Below are 22,102 nucleotides of genomic sequence, written 5' to 3'. Positions count from 1 at the left end.
GAGGTGTATTTGGAGGGCAAGTTGGTCAGGATAATATCTATGAGGGTTTAAGGTTGTACCTGGTGGTTTCCTTGATAATTTGTGTGAGATTGAGGGCATCTAGCTTAGATTGTAGGACTGCTGGGGTGTTAAGCATATCCCAGTTTAGGTCACCTAACAGAACGAACTCTGAAGATAGATGGGGGGCAATAAATTCACATATGGTGTCCAGGGCACAGCTGGGAGCTGAGGGGGGTCTATAACAGGTGGCAATAGTGAGAGACTTATTTCTGAAGAGATAAATTTTTACAATTTGAAGCGCGAACTGTTTGGGCATAGACCTGGAAAGTATGACAACTTTGCAAGCTATCTCTGCAGTAGATTGCAACTCCTCCCTCTTTGTCAGTTCTATCTTGACGGAAAATGTTGTAGTTGGGTATGGAAATCTCAGAATTTTTGATGGCCTTCCTAAGCCAGGATTCAGATACGGCAAGGACATCAAGGTTGGCAGAGTGTGCTAAAGCAGTGAGTAAAACAAACTTAGGGAGGAGGCTTCTGATAACATGCATGAAACCAAGGCTTTTTCGATTACAGAAGTCAACAAATGAGAGTGCCTGGGGACACGCAGGGCCTGGGTTAGCCTCCACGTCACCCGAGGAACAAAAAAGGAGTAGGATGAGGGTACGGCTAAAAGCTAGCAAAACTGGTCGTCTAGTGCGTTGGGGACAGAGAATAAAAGGAGCAGATTTCTGGGCGTGGTAGAAAAGATTCAGGGTGTAATGTGCAGACGGGTGGGGTGCGTGTACAGTGGAGGTAAGCCCAGGCACTGAGTGATGATAAGAGAGGTTGCATCTCCGGACATGCTGGTTATACTGGGTGAGGTTACCGCATGTGTGGGAGGTGGGACAAAGGAGGTATCTAAGGCATGTACAGTGGGACTAGGGGCTCCGCAGTAAACTAAAACGATGATAATTATCCTAAACAACAGTATACAAGGCATATTGACATTTGAGAGAGACATAAAGCAATCACAGGTGTTGATTGGGAGAGCTAGCTAAGTCAACAACTGGTAAGACAACAACAGCTAATGAGCTAAGTCAACAACAACAGGTAAAATGGCGATGAATGGGCAGAGAGTGTCGGTTAACTACACACAGGGCCTGAGTTCGGGGCTAGGGCCGACAGAAAAACAAATGTAAACAAAGTGGAGTACCGTGATAAATGAACAGTCCAGCAGGCATCAGCTATGTAGCCAAGTGATCATAGGGTCCAGTGTACAGCAATAGATGAAACAGGGAAGACGCTAGGTAGTCGTTACTACGCTAGCACGTGGGAGACACGGCGTTTAAAGTTAGCAGTCCGGGGTAAGTAGAAGCGTCTGCTCCGTCATCCGACAAAGTCCGGTTGAAGGCACAGCTGATGGAATTATGTCTGCGTCGGGGCGCAGTGTCGACGAAGGGACAGGGTCAGATGGCGAAAGAGGTATTGTAGTTGTGGTAATTTCGTTTGCTAGACGGGGGATGCGCCTGGCTCAGGGCTAGCTTTGGGGCTTGGTCAGTCATTTTCCGCTAGCTAACTGTGATGTTATATGGTCCAAATTTTACGGCAGGAATCTGGCGTTGTAGTGGAGAAAAACAGTCCGAGGCTGGCAGGTATTATCCAGGCTAAAAAAACGGCTGGTGCCTGAGCAGAGGGTAAAGGCCGCTAGCAGTAGCTAACAATGACTAAATAGCTAGTAACTTAGCTAATTAGCTGGCTACCTTCAGATGAAAGTTTTGGCTATAGGGTCTAAAAAAAAATTGCGGATCTGTGTCACATTGAGTGAGGTGGGTTACCGGAAGGTATATTTAATTTAAAAATGGAAAAAGAGATTGACAAATAAATTGGAATATATACAAAAGAGGACTACAAACCACGTCTGCACTGCTACGCCATCTTGGATTCACAACCAGCTTCATGAGGAATGCTTTTCCAACTGTCTTGAAGGAGTTCCCACATATGCTGAGCTTTTGTTGGCTGACTTTCCTTCACTCTGTGGTTCCAACTCATCCCAAACCATCTCAATTGGGTTGAGGTTGGGTGATTATGGAGGCCAGGTCATCTGATGCAGCACTTCATCACTCTCCTTCTTGGTCAAATAGCCCTTACATAGCCTGGAGGTGTGTTGGGTTATTGTCCTGTTGAAAAACAAATGATAGTCCCACTGTGAACAAAACAGATGGGATGGCATATCGCTACAGAATGCTGTGATAGCCATGTTAGTTAAGTGTTCCTTGAATTTTTCGGACTCATCTGATCAAAGGACAGATTTCCACCGGTCTAATGTCCACTGCTTGTGTTTCTCGGCCTAAGCAAGTCTCTTCTTCTTATTGGTGTCCTTTAGTAGTGGTTTCTTTGCAGCAATTCGACCATGAAGGCCTGATTCATGCAGTCTCCTCTGAACAGTTAATGTTGAGATATGTCTGTTACTTGAAGTCTATGAAGCATTTATTTGGGCTGCAATTTCTGAGGCTGGTAACGCTAATGAACTTATCCTCTGAAGCATAGGTTACTCTGGGTGTTCCTTTCCTGTGGCGGTCCTCATGAAAGCCAGTTTCATCATAGTGCTTGATGGTTTTTGCGACTGCACTTGAAGAAACTTTCAAAGTTCTTGAAATGTTCTGCATTGACTGACCTTCATGTCTTAAAGTGATGATAGACTGTCATTTCTCTTTGCCTATTGTAGCTGTTCTTGCCATAGTATGGACTTGGTCTTTTACCAAATAGGGCTATCTTCTGTATTCCACCCCTACCATGTCACAACACAACTGATTGGCTCAAAAACATTAAGAAGGAAAGAAATTCCACAAATGAACTTAAGAAGGGACACCTGTTAATTTAAATTAATTCCAGGTGACTACCTCATGAAGCTCATTGAGAGAATGCCAAGAGTGTGCAAAACTGTCAAGGCAAAGGGTGGCTACTTTAAAAAATATGTTTGGATTTGTTTAATACTTTTTTGGTTACTACATCATTCAGTATGTGTTATTTCCTAGTATTGATGTCTTCACTAGTATTCTACAACGTAGAAAATAGTAAAAATAAAAATAAAAAACATTGAATGCGTAGGTGTGTCCAAACTTTTGACTGGTACTGTGTCTATATATATGTATATATCATTGTAGTAATGTAATAAGCATTTCTTTGTCTTTTTCAGGTGCAATTCTCAGTAAACTCTACAAAATCCCAGGTTTGTGGTTTTGATATTAATCTTTTCAGGCCCATTAAGGCCCAACCTAGATTGTTCTTCTGAGAGTTGTTCATTCAGTTGTATGTCAGCGATGATCAGTTCTATATAATTGAAAGATAACTTATATAATTGAAAGATTTGAACGACACTTATTGATGGTGGTTTAAAGTACGTGCGCAGCATCGCAGTGCTTGAGGCTTCACTACAGACCCGAGGTCGATTCCGGGCTGTGTCGCAGCCGGCCACGACCGGGAGACCCATGAGGCGATGCACAATTGGCCCAGTGTCGTCTGAGTTAGGGGACGGTTTGGCTGGCAGGGATGTCCTTGTCCCATCGCGCTCTAGCGACTCCTGTGGCGGTCCGGGCGCATGTGCGCTGACACGGTTGCCAGTTGTACGGCGTTTCCTCCGACACATTGGTGTGGCTGGCTTTCGGATAAAGCGAGCAGTGTGTCAAGAAGCAGTGTGGCTTGGCAGGGTCGTGTTTCGGAGGATTCATGGCTCTCGACCTTCGCCTCTCCCGTGTCCGTACAGGAGTTTCAGCGATGGCACAAGACTGTAACTACCAATTGGATACCACGAAATTGGGGAGAAAGAGTTGTTTTTTTATAAAATACGCGCATCAACGTAATTTATTTCATTGCCTAAAGAGCTGGAGGGAAAGGATGTGGAGGACCTCTTCACAGCGGTTCTTAGTCCCAGCACCAGCCAGCCTCCACAGCTGTCTCACCCTGGGGCCAATGGACCTGGAGCCATGGCCCTTCCAAACCCAGGTACCACCACCACCCCAAGCCTCTTGGAGAATTGTATTTGGTCACATTTTTATCTAATCTACTATTGACTGTAAAATGAATGTGTAGCCATGAGCATTTATTGATTGAGGATCGCATTGATTTATATGCATGTCATGTTCACATAATCAACAGGACATGAGGATGTACACGTGAGTATACCAAACATTAGGAACACCTTAATATTGAGTTGCATCCACCTATTTGGCCCTCAGAACAGCCTGAATTTGTTAGGGCATGGACTCTACAAGGTGTCAAAAGTGTTCCACAGAGATGCTGACCCATTTTGAATCTAATGCTTCCCATAGTTGTCAAGTTGGCTGGATGTCCTTTGGGTGGTGGACCGTTCTTGATACACAGGAAACTGTTGAGTGTTCAAAGGCACTTAAATATTTTGTCTTGCCCATTTCACCCTCTGAATGGCACACATGCACAATCCATGCCTCAATTGTTTCAAGGCTTAAAAATCTTTCTTTAACCTGTCTCCACCTCATAATCTACACTGACTGACGTGGATTTAACAAGTGACATCAATAAGAGATCATAGCTTTCACCTGGTCAGTTTGTCTTGGAAAGATTAGGTGTTCTTGATGTTTTGTATAATCAATGTATGTATGGAACTACTGATCTGACATTCTCTATGCTCTCTGTTGCAGGCGACGGTGGGATGTTCCCCCGGATGCCAATGATAAACGGCATGATGGGGCCCAACCCCCATTTTCCTCCAACTCCCATGATGTCCGGCGGCACAGGCCCCGGCAACTTCTCACCCATCCACAGAATGCCTTTCCAAGAGAATATGAGGTAAGAGTTGGCATAGCAGGAAGCTGTTGTACCCATCCGGCGTATTACTAGAGCATTGCTTTCACCTTCAAAGACAACTGCTGGAAGGCAATCAATTGGATGCTGTTTTATTTTTTAACTTATCTATTGAGTCTTCTTGACTATGTTTTCCTCCATTGTTTGGACTTCATTGTAGTTCGCTTTTTAAACACTTTTTTTCCCTCTGAGGTCTGCTCACTTGTTAGCGTTAATATCTCCATCAATGAATAGGATGTATTTTTTATACTAAAGCCCAAACTACATTTGCCTCAAGGTGATCCACATTGTAAGTGACATAGAAAGTGCCAGTATAATAATAATGTGTCTCTAGAATGCCCTTCAAGCCCATCAGAAACGAGTATCCAACAATGCAATGGTATAAGTCAATATAATGTGTAACCAGAGAGCTCCTTCCAGGGACAAGAAGTTTAGCCAGATGGGGGGTGACGTAGTGGTTCCATGGAGCGCGCCCGTCCCCGGCCCCCTTCCGGAGGGAGAGACAGACACCATGTCCAACGCGCAGAGAAGCACGCTCAAGTGGGAGAAGGAGGAGACTCTGGGCGAGATGGCCACTGTGGCCCCAGTCCTTTACACCAACGTCAACTTCCCCAACCTCCTAGGGGAGTTCCCAGGTTGGTACAGAAGTTTTGGTTCTTTAAAATTCTTGTGTGAATTATCTAAATGTTATTTTTTTATTATTATTAAAAATAATGAGCTCGGAAGTTGTCGCACCCATTTAAAAGATTGTATGGATATTGTGAAAACGAGACTAGAAAAGGTACTCTACTTGGCCATATTGCATGCGTGTCCTAGCGCTCTACGTTTTAGCTAATCTTTTTTCTATCTCAGACTGGGCTATGAGAGTGAAACAAATCGCAAAATTATGGAGGAAAGCCAGTTCCCAGGACAGGGCTCCATATGTGGTAAGTTTGTTTACATCCATGCTGGACTATGATTCAATGCACTTATTTTAATCAGCATTTGGTTTTCCTGATTGCTGAATAGAAGTTTGTATAAACCTGTAGACAAAATCCATACATTGAAGAAATAATGGCAAATCTTTTCCAAAACTTCCAACGAAAACAGCCGTAGTACCAATCAAAAATGAATTATTTCTACTTCACCAGAACAACTTTGTTATTGACTTACTCCACAAACCAGATTTCAGATTTTGATTGAATGGGGCCCTATGTTTATTGGACTGATGAATGAAAGGAAAGCAGCCAATCTCTGACGAAATGTTCAAGAGGCCATTAGGGAGAAGGATGGTATTTGTTTGTATTGTTCTGTTAATCTGTTTTCTGATGGCATTATAAACCTAAGGGCTCACTCTCTCTCACTCTCTCTGTCCCTTCTCTTATCTTTGTTCTGTTTAAATGTTGTGCCTAGTAAGTTTTCCAACTTTACAGATAGTTATTTGAGGGTTTTTCAGGACAGTTAGATTTTCTCCATGATGACATTAGATTCAACGATGCTCTGCATGTCAATTTCTTTGTTGTTGATGAGATTGGGTGATTGTAGATGGTTTCTTTACCTTATGTTTTCTCCAAGACATTCAGATTTTTTTTAGATACACTACTGTTCAAAAGTTTGGGGTCACTTAGAAATGTTCTTGTTTTTGAAAGAAAAGCTAAAATAACATCAAATTGATCAAAAATACAGTGTAGACATTTTTCATGTTGTAAATGACATTTGTAGCTGGAAACTAAGTGCTTTGTTTCTGGCCATTTTGAGCCTGTAATCGAACCCACAAATGCTGATGATCCAGATACTCAACTAATCTAAAGAAGGCCAGTTTTATTGCTTCTTTAATCAGAACAACAGTTTTCAGCTGTGCTAACATAATTGCAAAGGGGTTTTCAAATGATCAATTAGCCTTTTAAAATGACAAACTTGGATTAGTTAACACAACGTTCTATTGTGTTATTGACTGTACGCTTGTTTATTCCATATGTAACTCTGTGTTGTTTGTGTCGCACTGCTTTGCTTTATCTTGGCCAGGTCACAGTTGTAAATGAGAACTTGTTCTCAACTAGCTTACCTGGTTAAATAAAGGTGAAATAAAACATGTCATGGAACACAGGAGTGATGGTTGCTGATAATGGGTCTCTACGCCTATGTAGATATTCCATTAAAATCAGCCGTTTCCAGCTACAATAGTCATTTACAACATGAACAATGTCTACACTGTATTTCTGATCAATTTGATGTTATTTTAATGGACAAAAAAACGTGCTTTTCTTTCAAAAACAAGGACATTTCTAAGTGACCCCAAACTTTGAACGGTAGTGTATATGCAGTGTATATATACAGTACCAGTCAAAAAAGTTTAGACACCTTCTCATTCAAGGGTTTTTCTTTATTTTTACTATTTTCTACATAGAATAATAGTGAATACATCAAAACTATGACATAACACATGAAATCATGTAGTAACCCAAAAAGTGTTAAACAAATATATCAAAATATATTTAATATTTTAGATTCTTCAAAGTAGCCACCCTTTGCCTTCATGACAGCTTTGCCTACTCTTTGCATTCTCTCAACCAGCTTCACCTGGATTGCTTTTCCAATAGTCATGAAGGAGTTCCCACATATGCTGACTGCTTTTCCACTCTGCGGTCCAACTCGTCCCAAACCATCTCAATTTGGTTGAGGTCGGGTAATTGTGGAGACCAGGTCATCTGATGCAGCACTCCATCACTCTCCTTATTGGTCAAATAGCCCTTACACAGCCTGGAGGTGTGTTGCTTCATTGTCCTGTTGAAAAACAAATGATAGTCCCACTGTCTGCAAACCAGATGAGATGGCGTATCGCTGCAGAATGCTGTGGTAGCCATGCTGGTTAATTGTGCGTTGAATTCTAAGTAAATCACTGACAGTGTCACCAGCAAAGCATCCCCACACATCACACCACCTACTCCATGCTTCATGGTGGAAACCACACATGCAGAGATCATCCGTTCACCTACTCTGCATCTCACAAAGACACGGCGGTTGATACCAAAAATGTCAAATTTGTACTCATCAGACCAATAGACAGATTTCCACTGGTCTAATGTCTATTGCTTGTGTTTCTTGGCCCAAGCAAATCTCTTCTTATTATTGGTGTCCTTAAGTAGTGGTTTATTTGCAGCAATTCGACCACGAAGGCCTGATTCACGCAGTCTCCTCTGAACAGTTAATGTTGAGATATGTCTGTTACTTGAACTCTGTGAAGCATTTATTTGGACTGCAATTTCTGAGGTTGGTAACTAATGAACTTATCCTCTGCAGCAGAGGTAACTCTGGGTCTTCCTTTCCTGTGGCGGTCCTCATGAGAGCCAGTTTCATCATAGCGCTTGATGTTTTTTGTGACCATTTGAGCTGTCCTTGCCATAGTATGGACTTAGCCCTATTTGGTAAAAGACCATCTTCTGTATTACACCCCTACACAACTGATTGGCTCCAATGCATTAAGAAGGAACGAACTTCCAGAAATTCACTTTTAACAAGGCAAACCTGGTAATTGAATTGCATTCTAGGTGACTACCTCATGAAGCTGGTTGAGAGAATGCCAAGAGTGTGCAAAGCTGTCATCAAGGCAAAAGGTGGCTACATTGAAGAATCTAAAATATTAAATATATTTAGATTTGTTTAACACTTTTTTGGTTACTACATGATTCCATATGTGTTATCATAGTTTTGATGTCTTCACTATTATTCTACAATGTTGAAAATAGTAAAAATAAAGAAAACCCCTTGAATGAGTAGGTGTCCATAGTTTGACTGGTACTGTATGTGTAACCATCTGTAATAATTAGCTTTATCATGGGTCAAGTGATTGACCACTTGGAAAAATTACAAAATTGACCCTTTCTTCCAGCAAAAGGCACGCGATAACCGGGCAGCGCTGCGCATTAACAAAGTTCAGATGTCCAACGATACGCTGAAGCGACACCAGAATCCTCACCAGCAGCCGTTGACTGACCCCTTTGACCCCAATAGTGTCCCCATGGATGCTGAGCTGCTCTTCAAAGATGCTCTCAAGCCCAAGGAGTCTGAGCACGAGCAGGAGTGGAAGTTCAGACAGGTAAGAGTACCTTTAGGGTTAAAGTGTGCTGGAAATGGGGGGGGGGACACGTATGAAGCATGGGTGCACTGTAAAGCAGGGTTTCTCAACCACTTTTCTAGGAGTTGTTGTGGATTTGTTTTTCCTTAATTTCTTTTATGTAAATGTTTTTGGTTTAAATTGGATGCAAGATTGTGGGGCAATTGCATGCATGCCTTTTATAAAATTAGGAAGTTATTTGTTTCATGGCAGCAAAATAGTATAAGTGGGATTTTATTCCTGCCTGTTGAGAAACCCTGGTGTAAGAGAGCAGTGTGCGTTTATTTGTGTGTACATGTATTTTATGACACCATAATACACCACCATAACAATCAAAGTACCGCATGTCAGGGGAATTGTGAGTGGAAGCAAGGTGGTGAGATTGAACATAACATAACTTGGGGGGCATGAAACATAATTTTTATATTTAACTTTATATATGTGCATGGTTGAGTGAGTCATTTTTAAAAAATACATTTGGCGTTCTCATACAGTCTACTAATTCTTAATTTGCATTGAAAAGGGAGAGTTAAATCAGATGTGGGGACCGCTTAAGACGCAGCAGGAAAAGGTCCCAAAAAGCAAAGCCATAAAATCAACAAATAAAGACGTCCTTTTTGGACATTCCAACCAGGCAACTATAGCTGCAGGAGGTGGAAAAATGTCTCTGGTAAGATTCCCAAGGCAAGGCACTGTTCTGGTTTTCGTCTGCCGAGAACCAATAAAGCAAAATTTACGAGGTGTAAGAAAAGCAAAATGTAAAGTGGAGTTGTAGGGAGAAAAGCTTGGTTAACTGGTAAAATCTGTCCTTCGCCCTGAAAACACAGTAACAGCCTCCAGAAGCTTTTTTTCATGACCATATTACATACACCCTCACATTGTTCCCTCTTGCATGGCTTAACAACACACGCTAGACCCACTCATATTGAAAAAGTATTAACTTTGTTGTGAGTGAGGGAAAGAGAGCATTCTTAGCACCATGTCATCATAAAATTTCAAATTCAACACTTTCAAAAAGGCTTCATTCACTGAAGTGCCTCCCCTCCCCTGCTTTTCTTGTTTCCATGGCAGCAAATGAGACAAAAGTGCAAGCAGCAGGCGAAGATCGAAGCTACTCAAAAGCTGGAGCAGGTTAAAAATGAGCAGCAACAACTCCAGCAGCAACAACAACAACAACAGCTGTTTAGCAGTCAGTCATGTGGAGATACAACACCTAATAGTGGGAACCAGAGCCCCATGACACCTCAGCCCAGCAATGGTGGAAAGTCTGGAAACTCATCCCCTCTGCAGCCAATAGTGTCTAAGGATGGCTTCGCTAGATCCCAACTCCCAGTCACGCCCACCTCCGGGTCACAGGATGACGTGTTCCTCAGACCACAGCTCCTACCTTCGTCATCGAGGACACCCACCCAGGAGACCTCGTACCCGCAGCAGGGACCATCCTCCGAGCCCCAGTCACCACAGATGTTCTCCCCGAGTTCCTCCTCAGGCTCCCGGCCATCCTCACCTTGGGACCCCTACGCCAAAATTGTGGGCACCCCGAGACCGCCTCCTGTGGATGGCGGATCCACCACGCCCCAGCAGAACTCTCTGTCAGAGATGCAGGAAAGGGGAGGGAGGCCTTCCCCGGCACACGAGTCCTTTGGCTCGCCCACGTCTGGTAATGCTGACCCTTATGCTAAGATGCCAGATACCCCCAGGCCACCTGACCCGTTTGTTAAACCCATGGGACCCGCCAGGGTGGGCCCTTCAGGACTCGTTGAGCAGCAGCAAAAGCAGCAGGTCAGGCACATGATGAGCCCTCCCTCTGGAGGTGAGGCTTTTGCCAGAATAGGGGGCCACCGAGCTGAGGTCTACCAGCGCATGTCTCACAACCGCATGATCCTCTCGGACCCCTACTCCAGGCCCTTGCTCACTCCCATCCCCGGTAGCAACGAGTCGGGCTCTGTGCCGGTGTTCAAAGCCCCCATGCCTCCCCAGCAGTCCCAGCAAGAGCCCTACGGTGGCCCTATGCCTGGGGGACTTAGACGAGGGCCATCTAATGGCTTTCCCCAAGGACCACAGGCCGACCCCTATGTCCAGCAGCCCCTCACCCTCCGTCCGCCCATGGGGGAAGGGTTCCCCAATGAGCCCAGGATGATGCGCCAACCCCAGGAGGGCCATTTCTCTCAACCCATGCCAATGATGAGACACCCTCACAGAAACTCATACGCCCAAGCACCATCCACCCCGAGACCAGATTATTCCCAGCAGATGCCTGACCCTTACGTCCAACCGCCAGGCACCCCCAGACCTCACTCTGATGGCCATGCCCAACCTGCCGGCACCCCAAGGCCACACTCAGATCCTTCATACCTGCAGACGCCACCTAGCCTTCATCTAGACCAGTTTTCCCAGCAGCACCCAGCCAATCGCAGACAGTCTCCATCTCACTCCATTGATCCTTATGCCTCCATGCCAGGTACCCCCAGACCAGCCCCAGGGGATAGATTTCCCAAATCCCCTGCTAGTCAAAGGAACATGGACCCCTATGCCCAACAACCCGGTACCCATCGGCCCTCCAATGCCATTCTATACGTACAGCCCCCTGGAACCCCAAGACCACTCCTCACCGACCCTTATTCCCAAGCTTCAGGGACGCCCCGGCCAGGAGCTGGTCCTGACGCCTTCAATCGACTAGGCTCCAGACCGATACCCATGTCCCAACTCCCAGCTGACCCCTTCTCCCACCAGTCTCCAGGCAGGATGCAGGACACGTTTGCCCATCCAAGTGCCCCAGGCTCTCAGATATCTAAGCACCCGGAAATGTCGGACGAAAGTTTCTCTCTGCCGCAGTCGAATCATCACGGTGGTCAAACGCCGATTCACGACCCCTTTGAACAGGGTCCAATGACACCTTGTGTTCAAGCTTCAGAAAGCAGCAACACTGTTGCTGCTCAGAACAGCATGCAGCCACACCTGGGAGACACCGAGGAGAAGCTCAGACAGGTATTTGCATTTAGTAGAGACGCAATGACATTGTCACATGGGTAACACTTGAATTGTCATAAAGCCTTCTTCTGTTTGCACAGTTATTAGCAGGTGATTAGTCATTCCCAAGCCAATATGACAGTGCACGTCAGTGCAACATGAAATAATTGGTTCTTCTCTGTAAGGACCCCTAAAATACAAATTAATTAATAGCTGGATTTATTTGTTGATGCAGGATTTATTTGTTACTTGCTAATGTGTACCTTGCTCCCCCCCGGGCAGCGCCAGAGACTGCGCCAGCTAATCCTGAGGCAGCAGCAACAGAAGACGGCCATCCGACAAGAGAAGGGACTACTACAGGAAGCTGGTGGAGCTACTGGTGCGGTGACACCCCGTCACTGGTCACAAGAAGATCCCACCCCGCAGAGCCACATGTTTGGCAGACCACCACCCCCTTACCCAGGACCCATGAGGGGCGGCCCCCAAGTTCCCGGGGGTCAAAGGTTCCCTGGTACCTTCCTAGGGGACCAGCGAGGACCCTTCCCCAACGAGGGCCAGTTTGCCATACCCCACTTCCCCAGGGACATGGGCAACATGGGCTTGAGGCCCCAAGGAATGAGGTTAGTCAAGATTGACAGCATAGCTATACATAAACTCTGGCCCTTTGACAGTTTATTTTTTTATGGACAAGGCCTTTACCACATTTAAATGCAGCTGTATATTTTCATAATGCAACACATTTGTGGTGGATGAGGTGAGTTTCCCCCTACTATTTAAAGCGTTTTGAGTACCTCAGTTGGTAGGAAGACGCTCTATATATCAAATCCAATCCATTATAATTGTCTTAAAGATTGTGTTGCTCCTCTTGAAACGATTCAGTTAATGAAATTATGTTAAACATGCATTGTGGAATGAAGTGGCATTTTTGAAGTGCTACTCACTGTGTAATCTTCCTTATTTGTGTGTAGGGAGCAATCATCAGCAATCTGTGACATTGTGTTCTGCCTTGTTCATGGATTAGCATTTGACAATGTGTTTTTCATCTTTTCTTCTCTCAGGTTTGGATTTCCCTCCGGCCAGGAGCAACATTTCCTCAGGCCCCCTCAGCAGATGCCTGGCGGGCCCATGGTCGAAAACATTCCTCCCCAGATGAGAAGGTCCCCCTCGGTGGACTTTTCCAGGGGGGGCAATCCCCAGATGGGACTCCCCCAGGATTTCCCTCCACGGGGCCTTACCGTCCAGCAGCACAATATCATGGGTCAGCCGTTCATCGAGCTCCGCCACAGGGCCCCTGAGAACAGGATGAAGATCCCCTTTGGGCATGGACCTCCCGACGTCATGGACCCCTCCAACCAAACCCAGAGACCACCCCAGTGCTTCATGGGAGGCCAGGAGATTGGCTTCGCCAGGAACCAGGGACCCAGAACGATGGATCCCATGATGGGCAGACCTTCCCAGGGATCGGTTGGCCAAATGCAGATGTTGGTTAGTATGGAGAACCTGCACCAGCAGCAGACTGAAGTGCAGGTGACCACTGAACAACAACAGCATCCTCCACTGAATAGGTCCCTCAGCCACCCTGTCACTAGTGAGTCACTCAATGCAGAGCCATCTGGTATGCTCTTGCCTGGGTCTAGCACCGGTCAAACGGAGGAGACTCAGATACACAGTGGAGACGGAATCGACGAAAACCTGGACGCTGACGACTCTGCAGTGAAGGACCTCGAAGACGTGGAGGTCAAAGACCTGGTCGACCTGAACCTGAACCTCGACCCGGATGATGGCAAAGACCTGGACCTGGGACCCAATGACCTGCACCTCGACGCCTTCCTCATGTCTGGGAAGTTTGATCTCATCGCCTACACAGATCCTGAGCTCAACCTAGATGACAAGAAAGACATGTTCAGTGAAGATCTCGACCTGGGTGACCCCATGGAGGAACACCAACAGGGAGAGACCTCTGACCTCCAGAAAGCCCTGTCGGAAAAGAGGAACGCCAGCGGAGACTTCGCAGCCACCTCGTCCCAGTCCGTAGGGAAATCCTTGCACGGCCAAATCAGACGGGAGACCAACAAATCGAAAGAGACCTTGGACATAGTCAAAATAGAGGAGACAATCAAAACAGAGGTCAAAGATGGACACATGCAAAACCAGGACCAGCCACTCTGCAGTGGCCGGATGAATGACAACAGAACCATGACTAACCAAGAGGGCACAGGGCTGTATGAGCAGCCTGGACAGACTGTCTCGGCTCCGGTCCTCTCCAACCTTCTGGTCAAAGAGAAACTGGAAAACACTGGGTTAGGCCCAAACGGCTCTCCTCATCAAGGGAACATAGCTTCCCAACCGAACCAGGCCACTGGGCTACACCCAAACACAGGCATGCAACATGCCCAAGACAACAACAGGCTCAATCCCAGCGTGGCTATGGGACATCGGGTGAACCCTGCGTTGGTTCAGAGCAGGCTTTCAATGGGAGACCCAAACCACATCCTAGGGGGGAACCACTGCTTCGGGGCCTCAGCAAACCAGCAGGTGGAGCTAAACCTAGCCATGGTGGGAGCCAGTCAGCAGCCCACTACCCATGGCCTGAACCCCCAGGGCCAGCAGGGCTCCTCGCTGGGGCAGGCCGGTCCACAAAACAGGCCTCTGCTGCTGGACGAGCAGCCCCTCCTACTGCAGGACCTGCTGGACCAGGAGAGGCAAGAGCAGCAGCAGCAGAGGCAGATGCAGGCCATGATCCGACAGCGCTCCAGCGACTCCTTCTTCCCCAACATAGGTAAGGACAATGATCTTCAGATAGACGTGGCTGCTGTTTTGGTGATCCGTTTAATTGAGTCACACACATTACCCCTCTACATGTAGTTATTTCCAGAGTGTAGTCAGAACAGTCCTCTGGGGGTTTTGCAGTCATTTTGCATAATCATCCTTTTTGGTAGATATGTGGAATATGAAGCCATTTTCGTTTGAGACAAATGCTTTTTTTTATATTTCAAAGCAAAAAAAAGAACGTTCCCCACATGTAATTGAGGAACAGAATGTTGGACATAATTTTTCTTGACTAAGAGACACTTTTGGGAGTCTTACTTCACCAGCGTTCCATACATAATTTAGATGTGGCACTCGTGACGGGTGGATTCTTTTAAAATGGCTTAGAAAGAGGTCAGACCTTAAAGGAGAAGTTATTTTTTACAACCAAATCTCTATTCCTGATCTAAATGGCATGTTATAGAAGTCTCCAGACACCTTTTTTGTGATTTCACTTGTTTTTGAGAAACTTACCCCAAACAGCAAATCACTTCTTCATTGAATATTATGGGGGCCCTGAAAAACATTAACAATTGCTCCAAGAACACCCAAATAAGTATATTGATGCAGGTCTTTAGATGTTGTACACATGAAATTGTGTTATTCCGAACTTTATCCATTACGTTATATTCCATTTCCCCCATACTACATAACGAGATGTCCTGTTTGGGTTAAGTTTTTCAAAAACAAGTGAAATCACAAAAAAGGTATGGACCCTTCTATAACATGCCATTTACATCAGAAATAGATATTTGGTTGTAAAAAATAACTTCTCCTTTTAAAAGGAGGTCAAATAATGCCTTTTATTGCATTATTCGGAGTGGCATCACAGGAGACCCCTTGAAACAGTTCTATGGGCAACATGCTGGCATGTACTACTCTTCTAGCTAGATGTCTTCTGCTGTTTAAGTGGAAGGATTGGTTTCCTCCTACTTTTAACCATTGAATAAAGGAAGTTATGCAACATCTCAAGCTAAAGAAAATACGCTACTTCGTTAGGGGATCTGCAATTCCATTTTATAATATCTGGTAACCTTTCCTATCCTTTGTAGAAGACATGGATCCAACTAATTTCACAACTCCATTAACCAACCCAAATTTGAATCACTATTATTACTCTTTTTAAATTATTATTATTATAAAACAGTTTTTTTTAATAGTATCTTTGTATTATTTTACTATTTGCTTATATTACTCATTGTATATCATGTCTGGTTTTGGGGTGGGGTTCTGTTAGAGCATGGAGGGGTTGTGGTGGGTTTTATTTAGTAGGGGATCCATGTGTGTTCTGTTAGAGCATAGGGGGGGTGGGTTTGATTTGGTAGGGTATCCGTGTGTGTTCTGCCCTCTACCTGTTCGTTATCTGTAGAATCATAAAAAACACGGAAAGGAAATCAACTACAATTAAGGGGAAAAAACATTGTCAAAAACATTACTGATACTTTTTAGTTTTGTTTTCTTATTTAGCAGATTTTGATGCCGTCACGGACCCGATCATGAAGGCTAAGATGGTAGCCCTGAAGGGAATCAATAAAGTCATGGCTCAGAACAACATGGGAATGCCCTCAATTGTCATTAACAGGTAAGGCAAAAGCTTCCCCAATGCTAGCTTTGAGTTCTTGTGCTAGGTAATGTTATTTAATTGAAAGGGTAAAAAATTATTTAATGTTCCCTAAAGCAATGATCCTCTCAGAATTCAGCATACGCCAGGAGCCCATGGACCAGATGCTGCTGCCACTCTGCCTCCACATGTGTTTGGACAGGTAAGCATCGTGAATCAACCACTGTTTGTCTATCTATCAGTCTGCCTGCCATATGTTTCATATATTATGCTAGAAAAAAAGGCCACATTATCGTTTAATTGTCTTCGCAGGACGGGAAGTTGGCTCCACAGATGGCGAGACCGAACCCCCCAAATTTTGGACCTGGATTTGTCAGTGAGTGGACAACCCAAAGTTTTTCTATTTGCATTTGATTATGACATCCTCATTCATTTTAACCAAATTATTAATCATAGACCCATTTGGTCTCTTCAGTATTTCATTTGTTGACGACCATATCCAATCCAAGGTCTATTCGATTTCACTTGTATGTCTTTTGGATTTATGTATACAGTTTTGTCTCCCGTCTCTCAGACGATGGCAAGAGGAAGCAGTACGAGGAGTGGCTCAAGGAGACCCAACAGCTCCTGCAGATGCAGCAGAAGTTTCTGGAAGACCAGATTGGGGCCCACAGGAAATCCAAGAAGGCCCTGTCAGCCAAACAGCGGACGGCCAAGAAGGCTGGCCGTGAGTTCCCTAAGGAGGACGTCGAGCAGCTGAAGCATGTGACAGAGCAGCAGAGTGTGGTGCAGAAACAGTTGGAGCAGGTAGCTAACTAAATGTAGCAAGGGTTCATTGCAGGCATTCTATGTTGAGGTTTATGAAAAGATTGGGATTTGAGTTATTTCTTTAGTCTCTTGATTCTACATCTTTACATGGCATTATCTGTAACATAATTGGAAAATCCTGAGACCTTAAATAATGTGAAGATGTGAGGTTGTACATGCTGTGTCTATATAGAGCTGTCATTTACCTTGGAGAGGTGGATAAGAGAAAGATCTCATATCTTAAGCCACTTGAAACATTTTGTATTTGAATTATTAGGATCCCAATCATCCGACGCCAATGGCAACAACTAGTCTTACTGGGGTCCGACACATAACTAAAAAGACATTACAGACAAAAGACTTTACAATTTACATACATTTAAAAACATGAACATGTAGTGTGTCTGAATATTTCTGAATGCCCTGTACATGACAGTACATACACACAACAATTAGGTCACATGGGGGAGAGGTGTTGTGCCGTGAGGAGTTGCTTTATTTGTTTTTTAAACGATGTTTGCTGTTCACTTGCACTATATAAGATGGAAGGGAGTTCCATGCACTCATGGCTCTGTATAATAGTGTACGTACAGTTGAAGTTGGAGGTTTACATACATCTTAGCCAAATACATTTAAACTTATTTTTTCACACTTCCTGACATTTAACCCTAGTAAAAATTCCCTGACTTAGGTCAGTTAGGATCACCACTTTATTTTAAGAATGTGAAATGTCAGAGTAATAGTAGAGAGAATTATTTATTTCAGCTTTTATTTCTTTCATCACATTCCCAGTGGGTCAGAAGTTTACATACACTCAGTTAGTATTTGGTAGCATTGCCTTTAAATTGTTTAACTTGGGTCAAACGTTTCAGGTAGCCTTCCACAAGCTTCCCACAATAAGTTGGGTGAATTCGCACGTACTTTTTCAGTTCTGCCCACAAATCCTATATAGGATTTAGGTCAGGGCTTTGTGATGGCCACTCCAATACCTTGACTTTGTTGTCCTTAAGCCATTTTGCCACAACTTTGGAAGTATGCTTGGGGTCATTGTCCATTTGGAAGACCCATTTGCGACCAAAGATGAAAGTCCTGACTGATGTCTTGAGATGTTGCTTCAATATATCCACATAATTTTCCTGCCTCATGATGCCATCTGTTTTGTGAAGTGCACCAGTCCCTCCTGCAGCAAAGCACCACCACAACATGATGCTGCCACCCCCGTGCTTCACAGTTGGGATGGTGTTCTTCGGCTTGCAAGCCTCCCCCTTTTTCCTCCAAACATAACAATGGTCATTATGGCCAAACAGTTCTATTTTTGTTTCATCAGACCAGAGGACATTTCTCCAAAAAGTACGATCTTTGTCCCCATGTGCAGTTGCAAACCGTAGTCTGGCTTTTTTTTATGGCGGTTTTGGAGCGGTGGCTTCTTCCTTGCTGAGCGGACTTTCATGTTATGTCGATATAGGACTCTTTTACTGTGGATATAGATACTTTTGTACCTCCAGCATCTTCACAAGGTCCTTTGCTGTTGTTCTGGGATTGATTTGCACTTTTCGCACTAAAGTACGTTCATCTCTAGGAGACAGAACGCGTTTTCTTCCTAAGCGGTATGACGGCTGCGTGTTCCCATGGTGTTTATACTTGTGTACTATTGTTTGTACAGATGAATGTGGTACCTTCAGGTGTTTGGAAATTGCCCCCAAGGATGAACCAGACTTGTGGAGGTCTACAATTTCTTTTCTGAGGTCTTGGCTGATTTCTTTTGATTTTCCCATGATGTCAAGCAAAGAGGCAGTGCGTTTGAAGGTAGGCCTTGAAATACATCCACAGGTACACCTCCAATGATGTCAATTAGCCTATCAGAAGCTTCTAAAGCCATGACATCATTTTCTGGAATATTCCGAGCTGTTTAAAGGCACAGTCAACTTAGTGTATGTGAACTTCTGACCCACTGGAATTGTGATACAGTGAATTATAAGGGAAATAATTTGTCTGTAAACAATTGTTGGAAAAATTACTTGTGTCATGCACAAAGTAGATGTCCTAACTGACTTGCCAAAACAATAGCTTGTTAACAAGACATTTGTGGAGTGGTTGAAAAACAAGTTTTAATGACTCCAACCTAAGTGTATGTAAACCTCCGACTTCAACTGTATTTTTGAATTTGTTCTGGACCTGGGGACTGTGAAAAGACCCCTGGTGGTATGTCTGGTGGGGAAGGTGTGTGTAAGATGACTATGCAAACAATTTGGAATTTTCCGTCTTTCCTCAACACTTTACTCAACTCTTAGCCAAGAGAGACTGACATGCATAGTATTAATATTAGCCCTATGATTACAATGAAGAGCAAGATGTGCCACTCTGTTCTGGGCCAGCTTAACTAGGCCTTTCTTTGCAGCACTTGACCATATACCTGGACAATAATCAAGATAAGATAACTAAAGCCTGCAGGACTTGCTTTGTAAATAGATTCACTCCATCTTTGAGGGCTTAATTTAGGGTTTTCCTCTGGCCTGTTTGTCTTTAGCTCCCACATCCTGTTGGATTCCATCTTATCGATTTTCTCTTGAAATTAAACTCTTGATGTTGGCTCAGTTATCAACTCTTTGCTTCGAATTCCTGTCCCCTCAATTTTGACAATCTTAACTTGTTTGTGACCCTCCTCAGCAACACACACGGCACACAAACTTCATTGCTGAAAAACAGCTGCTACTTTAAAATAACTGTTTGGTTTCTTGAGAATCAAGGGAAACATTGAGCCCGAAAACAAACCTTTTGACCTTTTCTTATCAAAAAAAATGTCCCTTTGCTAATTATTTCCAACTTCCGTGACCTTTTCAATGTGGCGAGGCGCGAGACAGAAACACAACAGGAGAACAAAGGCATGATTTTTTCTGTGAAGTTAACACACATCCTCCACTCAGTCAATATTTTCACAAGTTTGTTTTAAAGAGGTTTTACTATGATTATGCTATTTATCTGGTATTTACTTCGTAATGGTTCAATCTGATTTCTTGTGGATTCATGGAAACATTTACTGTATCGATACGCATTATCTGGTTCCAGGTAGTTGCCAATTTTACGGAGGTATTTTGAATAAGTAACAGGAAATGGCATTTGATCACTGTTCTTTCTGTGATTGTCAGGTAAATACCAGTTCTAATTTGACTGTAAAAGCAGTGCCTAAAAATGTCTCTCAATACCATCTTGCACTGTGAAGAATTGGGTGGGATAACATTCAGTCTGCTCACATTTCTCTTATTGTTTTTTTTCCTCGTGTTATTTCTCTCTGGTAGATTCGGAAACAGCAGAAAGACCATGCAGAGCTGATAGAGGAGTACCGTGTCAAGCAGCAACAGCTAAGTCTACAGGCTCCTATGATGCCAGGGATGCCAGCTCATGCTGCCCCTATGATGCCCAGGGGGCCCCCTTTGGGCCAGCCCATGATGACAGTGCAGCCCCACCCCAGCCAACCTAACCTTGCCCGCATGCCCGACGTGCCAGGCTGGCACCCTGGGGGAGCCCCAGGACCGATGGGAGGCCCGGGTCCAAGAATTCCAGCTCATATGCCCCCTGCCAGCCCTGCCCAGTTACCACCCCAGACCCAACTACCGCCTCAGCCTCAATCAGCCTCAATGGTGCCCGGAGTAAAAGCCACACCTGCAGGCAAAGGAGCAGGAACCCAGGGAGCAAGCGGTGGTGGTGGCAGCAATAGCCTCGCTGTGAAATTTGATGACAACAATCCATTCAGCGAGGGCTTCCAGGAGCGCGAGAGGCGGGACCGCATGAGGGAGCAGCAGGAGAGACAGCGGGTTCAGCTGATGCAGGAGGTAGACAGGCACCGGGCCATGCAGCAGCGGCTGGAGATGGAGCAGCAAGGCCTGGGTATGGGTCCCGCCGGGCTCCCACACGGCTCCGGAGCGACTAACCCCAGTGGGGATAGCCTGGCCCACATGCCATTCTACAATACTGATCTGCCCCAAGACTTCATGCAGCCCTCTAGACCTCAACAACAAGCACCCCCACAGCAGGGGCAGCTAGGGCCCATGTACCCCCAGCAGGGCAACGGGGCCTTCATGCTGGGGGACAAGCGCAGGCCTATGCCCAAGACTGGGGATTTTGGTGGTCCCGAGATGGGTCCCAATTTCCGTCCCAAAAACCCCATGCTGCAGGGGCTCAACTTCCCCTCGGGACAGCCCCGTCCCGCCAGATTCGGAGGCCCTGAGATGATGCCCCAGGGTGGGGGCCGAGGCGAGGGACAGGGACCACCGTTCGGAATGGACTCATCCACCCCCCTGCCTCCCAACTACCCCGGCTCAGGCCAGTCCTTGATCCAGCTCTACTCCAACATCATCCCAGAGGAGAAGGTCAAGAAGAAGAGGAACAGGAAGAAGAAGAGAGACTCGGTCGATGACACAGACTCTGTCAAGACCCCGTCCACTCCCCACTCAGACCGCTGCTCCCCGCTGACACCCTCCCGCGGGTCTGACACCTCATCCACCCGGAGCCTCAGCATTCCCGGTGAGCAGGATCTGTCCGATCTTTTCCTCCCAGTGGGGTCCTCTGGTTTGGCCCCCTCCACAGAACTGGAGAGGCAGCTCTCAGGCAGCAGCTTAGCCCAGGGTGGCTGCTCCAGCATGGGCTCTGAGAATGACCGGGCCCCCCTGTTTGACAAAACCCTCCAAATCAAGTTGGAGAGCATAGAGACTGAGTGCAGAAGGGACGAGGCGGCCAACGAGGGGTCTGCCTTGCAGCACGTTCCCCGAGCCGGCGGGACAGTAAAGGTGGAGGAGGGAAGCGAGGGGGGGTTTTCTTCGCCCCTCCACGGTGCCAAAGGTGGCGACACAGGGAACGAGCTGCTTAAGCACCTGTTGAAGAACAAGAGCACACCCCCACCGGTCGCCAATGCCAACCAGACCCTTCCCACACAGCAGATGTCCTGTGACAAACTGCGCTCAGAGCAGGAGGACTCATCAGACCGCAAAGCCACTGCCAGGCCAGCCTCCACCGCCAACAACATGGTGAGAAGGGAAAGACCACAGTAT

General features: G+C 45.5%; 1 protein-coding gene across 1 annotated transcript in view; it reads left to right on the top strand.

The window, feature by feature from the left end:
* The window catches only part of LOC106590429 (histone-lysine N-methyltransferase 2C), a 235,249-nt gene that overhangs the window by 194,695 nt on the left and 18,452 nt on the right, over positions 1 to 22,102 (top strand). The window contains exons 30-44 of the mRNA XM_014181457.2: positions 3,176 to 3,208; positions 3,859 to 3,981; positions 4,656 to 4,803; positions 5,239 to 5,453; positions 5,671 to 5,744; positions 8,687 to 8,893; positions 9,435 to 9,581; positions 9,983 to 11,899; positions 12,164 to 12,501; positions 12,940 to 14,660; positions 16,157 to 16,271; positions 16,368 to 16,452; positions 16,563 to 16,626; positions 16,825 to 17,057; positions 20,354 to 22,078. Coding sequence (XP_014036932.2) covers positions 3,176 to 3,208; positions 3,859 to 3,981; positions 4,656 to 4,803; positions 5,239 to 5,453; positions 5,671 to 5,744; positions 8,687 to 8,893; positions 9,435 to 9,581; positions 9,983 to 11,899; positions 12,164 to 12,501; positions 12,940 to 14,660; positions 16,157 to 16,271; positions 16,368 to 16,452; positions 16,563 to 16,626; positions 16,825 to 17,057; positions 20,354 to 22,078 — 7,145 coding nt within the window. The remainder of the gene's footprint in view (positions 1 to 3,175; positions 3,209 to 3,858; positions 3,982 to 4,655; positions 4,804 to 5,238; positions 5,454 to 5,670; positions 5,745 to 8,686; positions 8,894 to 9,434; positions 9,582 to 9,982; positions 11,900 to 12,163; positions 12,502 to 12,939; positions 14,661 to 16,156; positions 16,272 to 16,367; positions 16,453 to 16,562; positions 16,627 to 16,824; positions 17,058 to 20,353; positions 22,079 to 22,102) is intronic.

The sequence above is a fragment of the Salmo salar genome, chromosome ssa29, assembly GCF_905237065.1.
Source record: "Salmo salar chromosome ssa29, Ssal_v3.1, whole genome shotgun sequence".
Lineage (NCBI taxonomy): Eukaryota > Metazoa > Chordata > Actinopteri > Salmoniformes > Salmonidae > Salmo > Salmo salar.
This window is presented reverse-complemented; position numbering and strand designations above follow the sequence as displayed.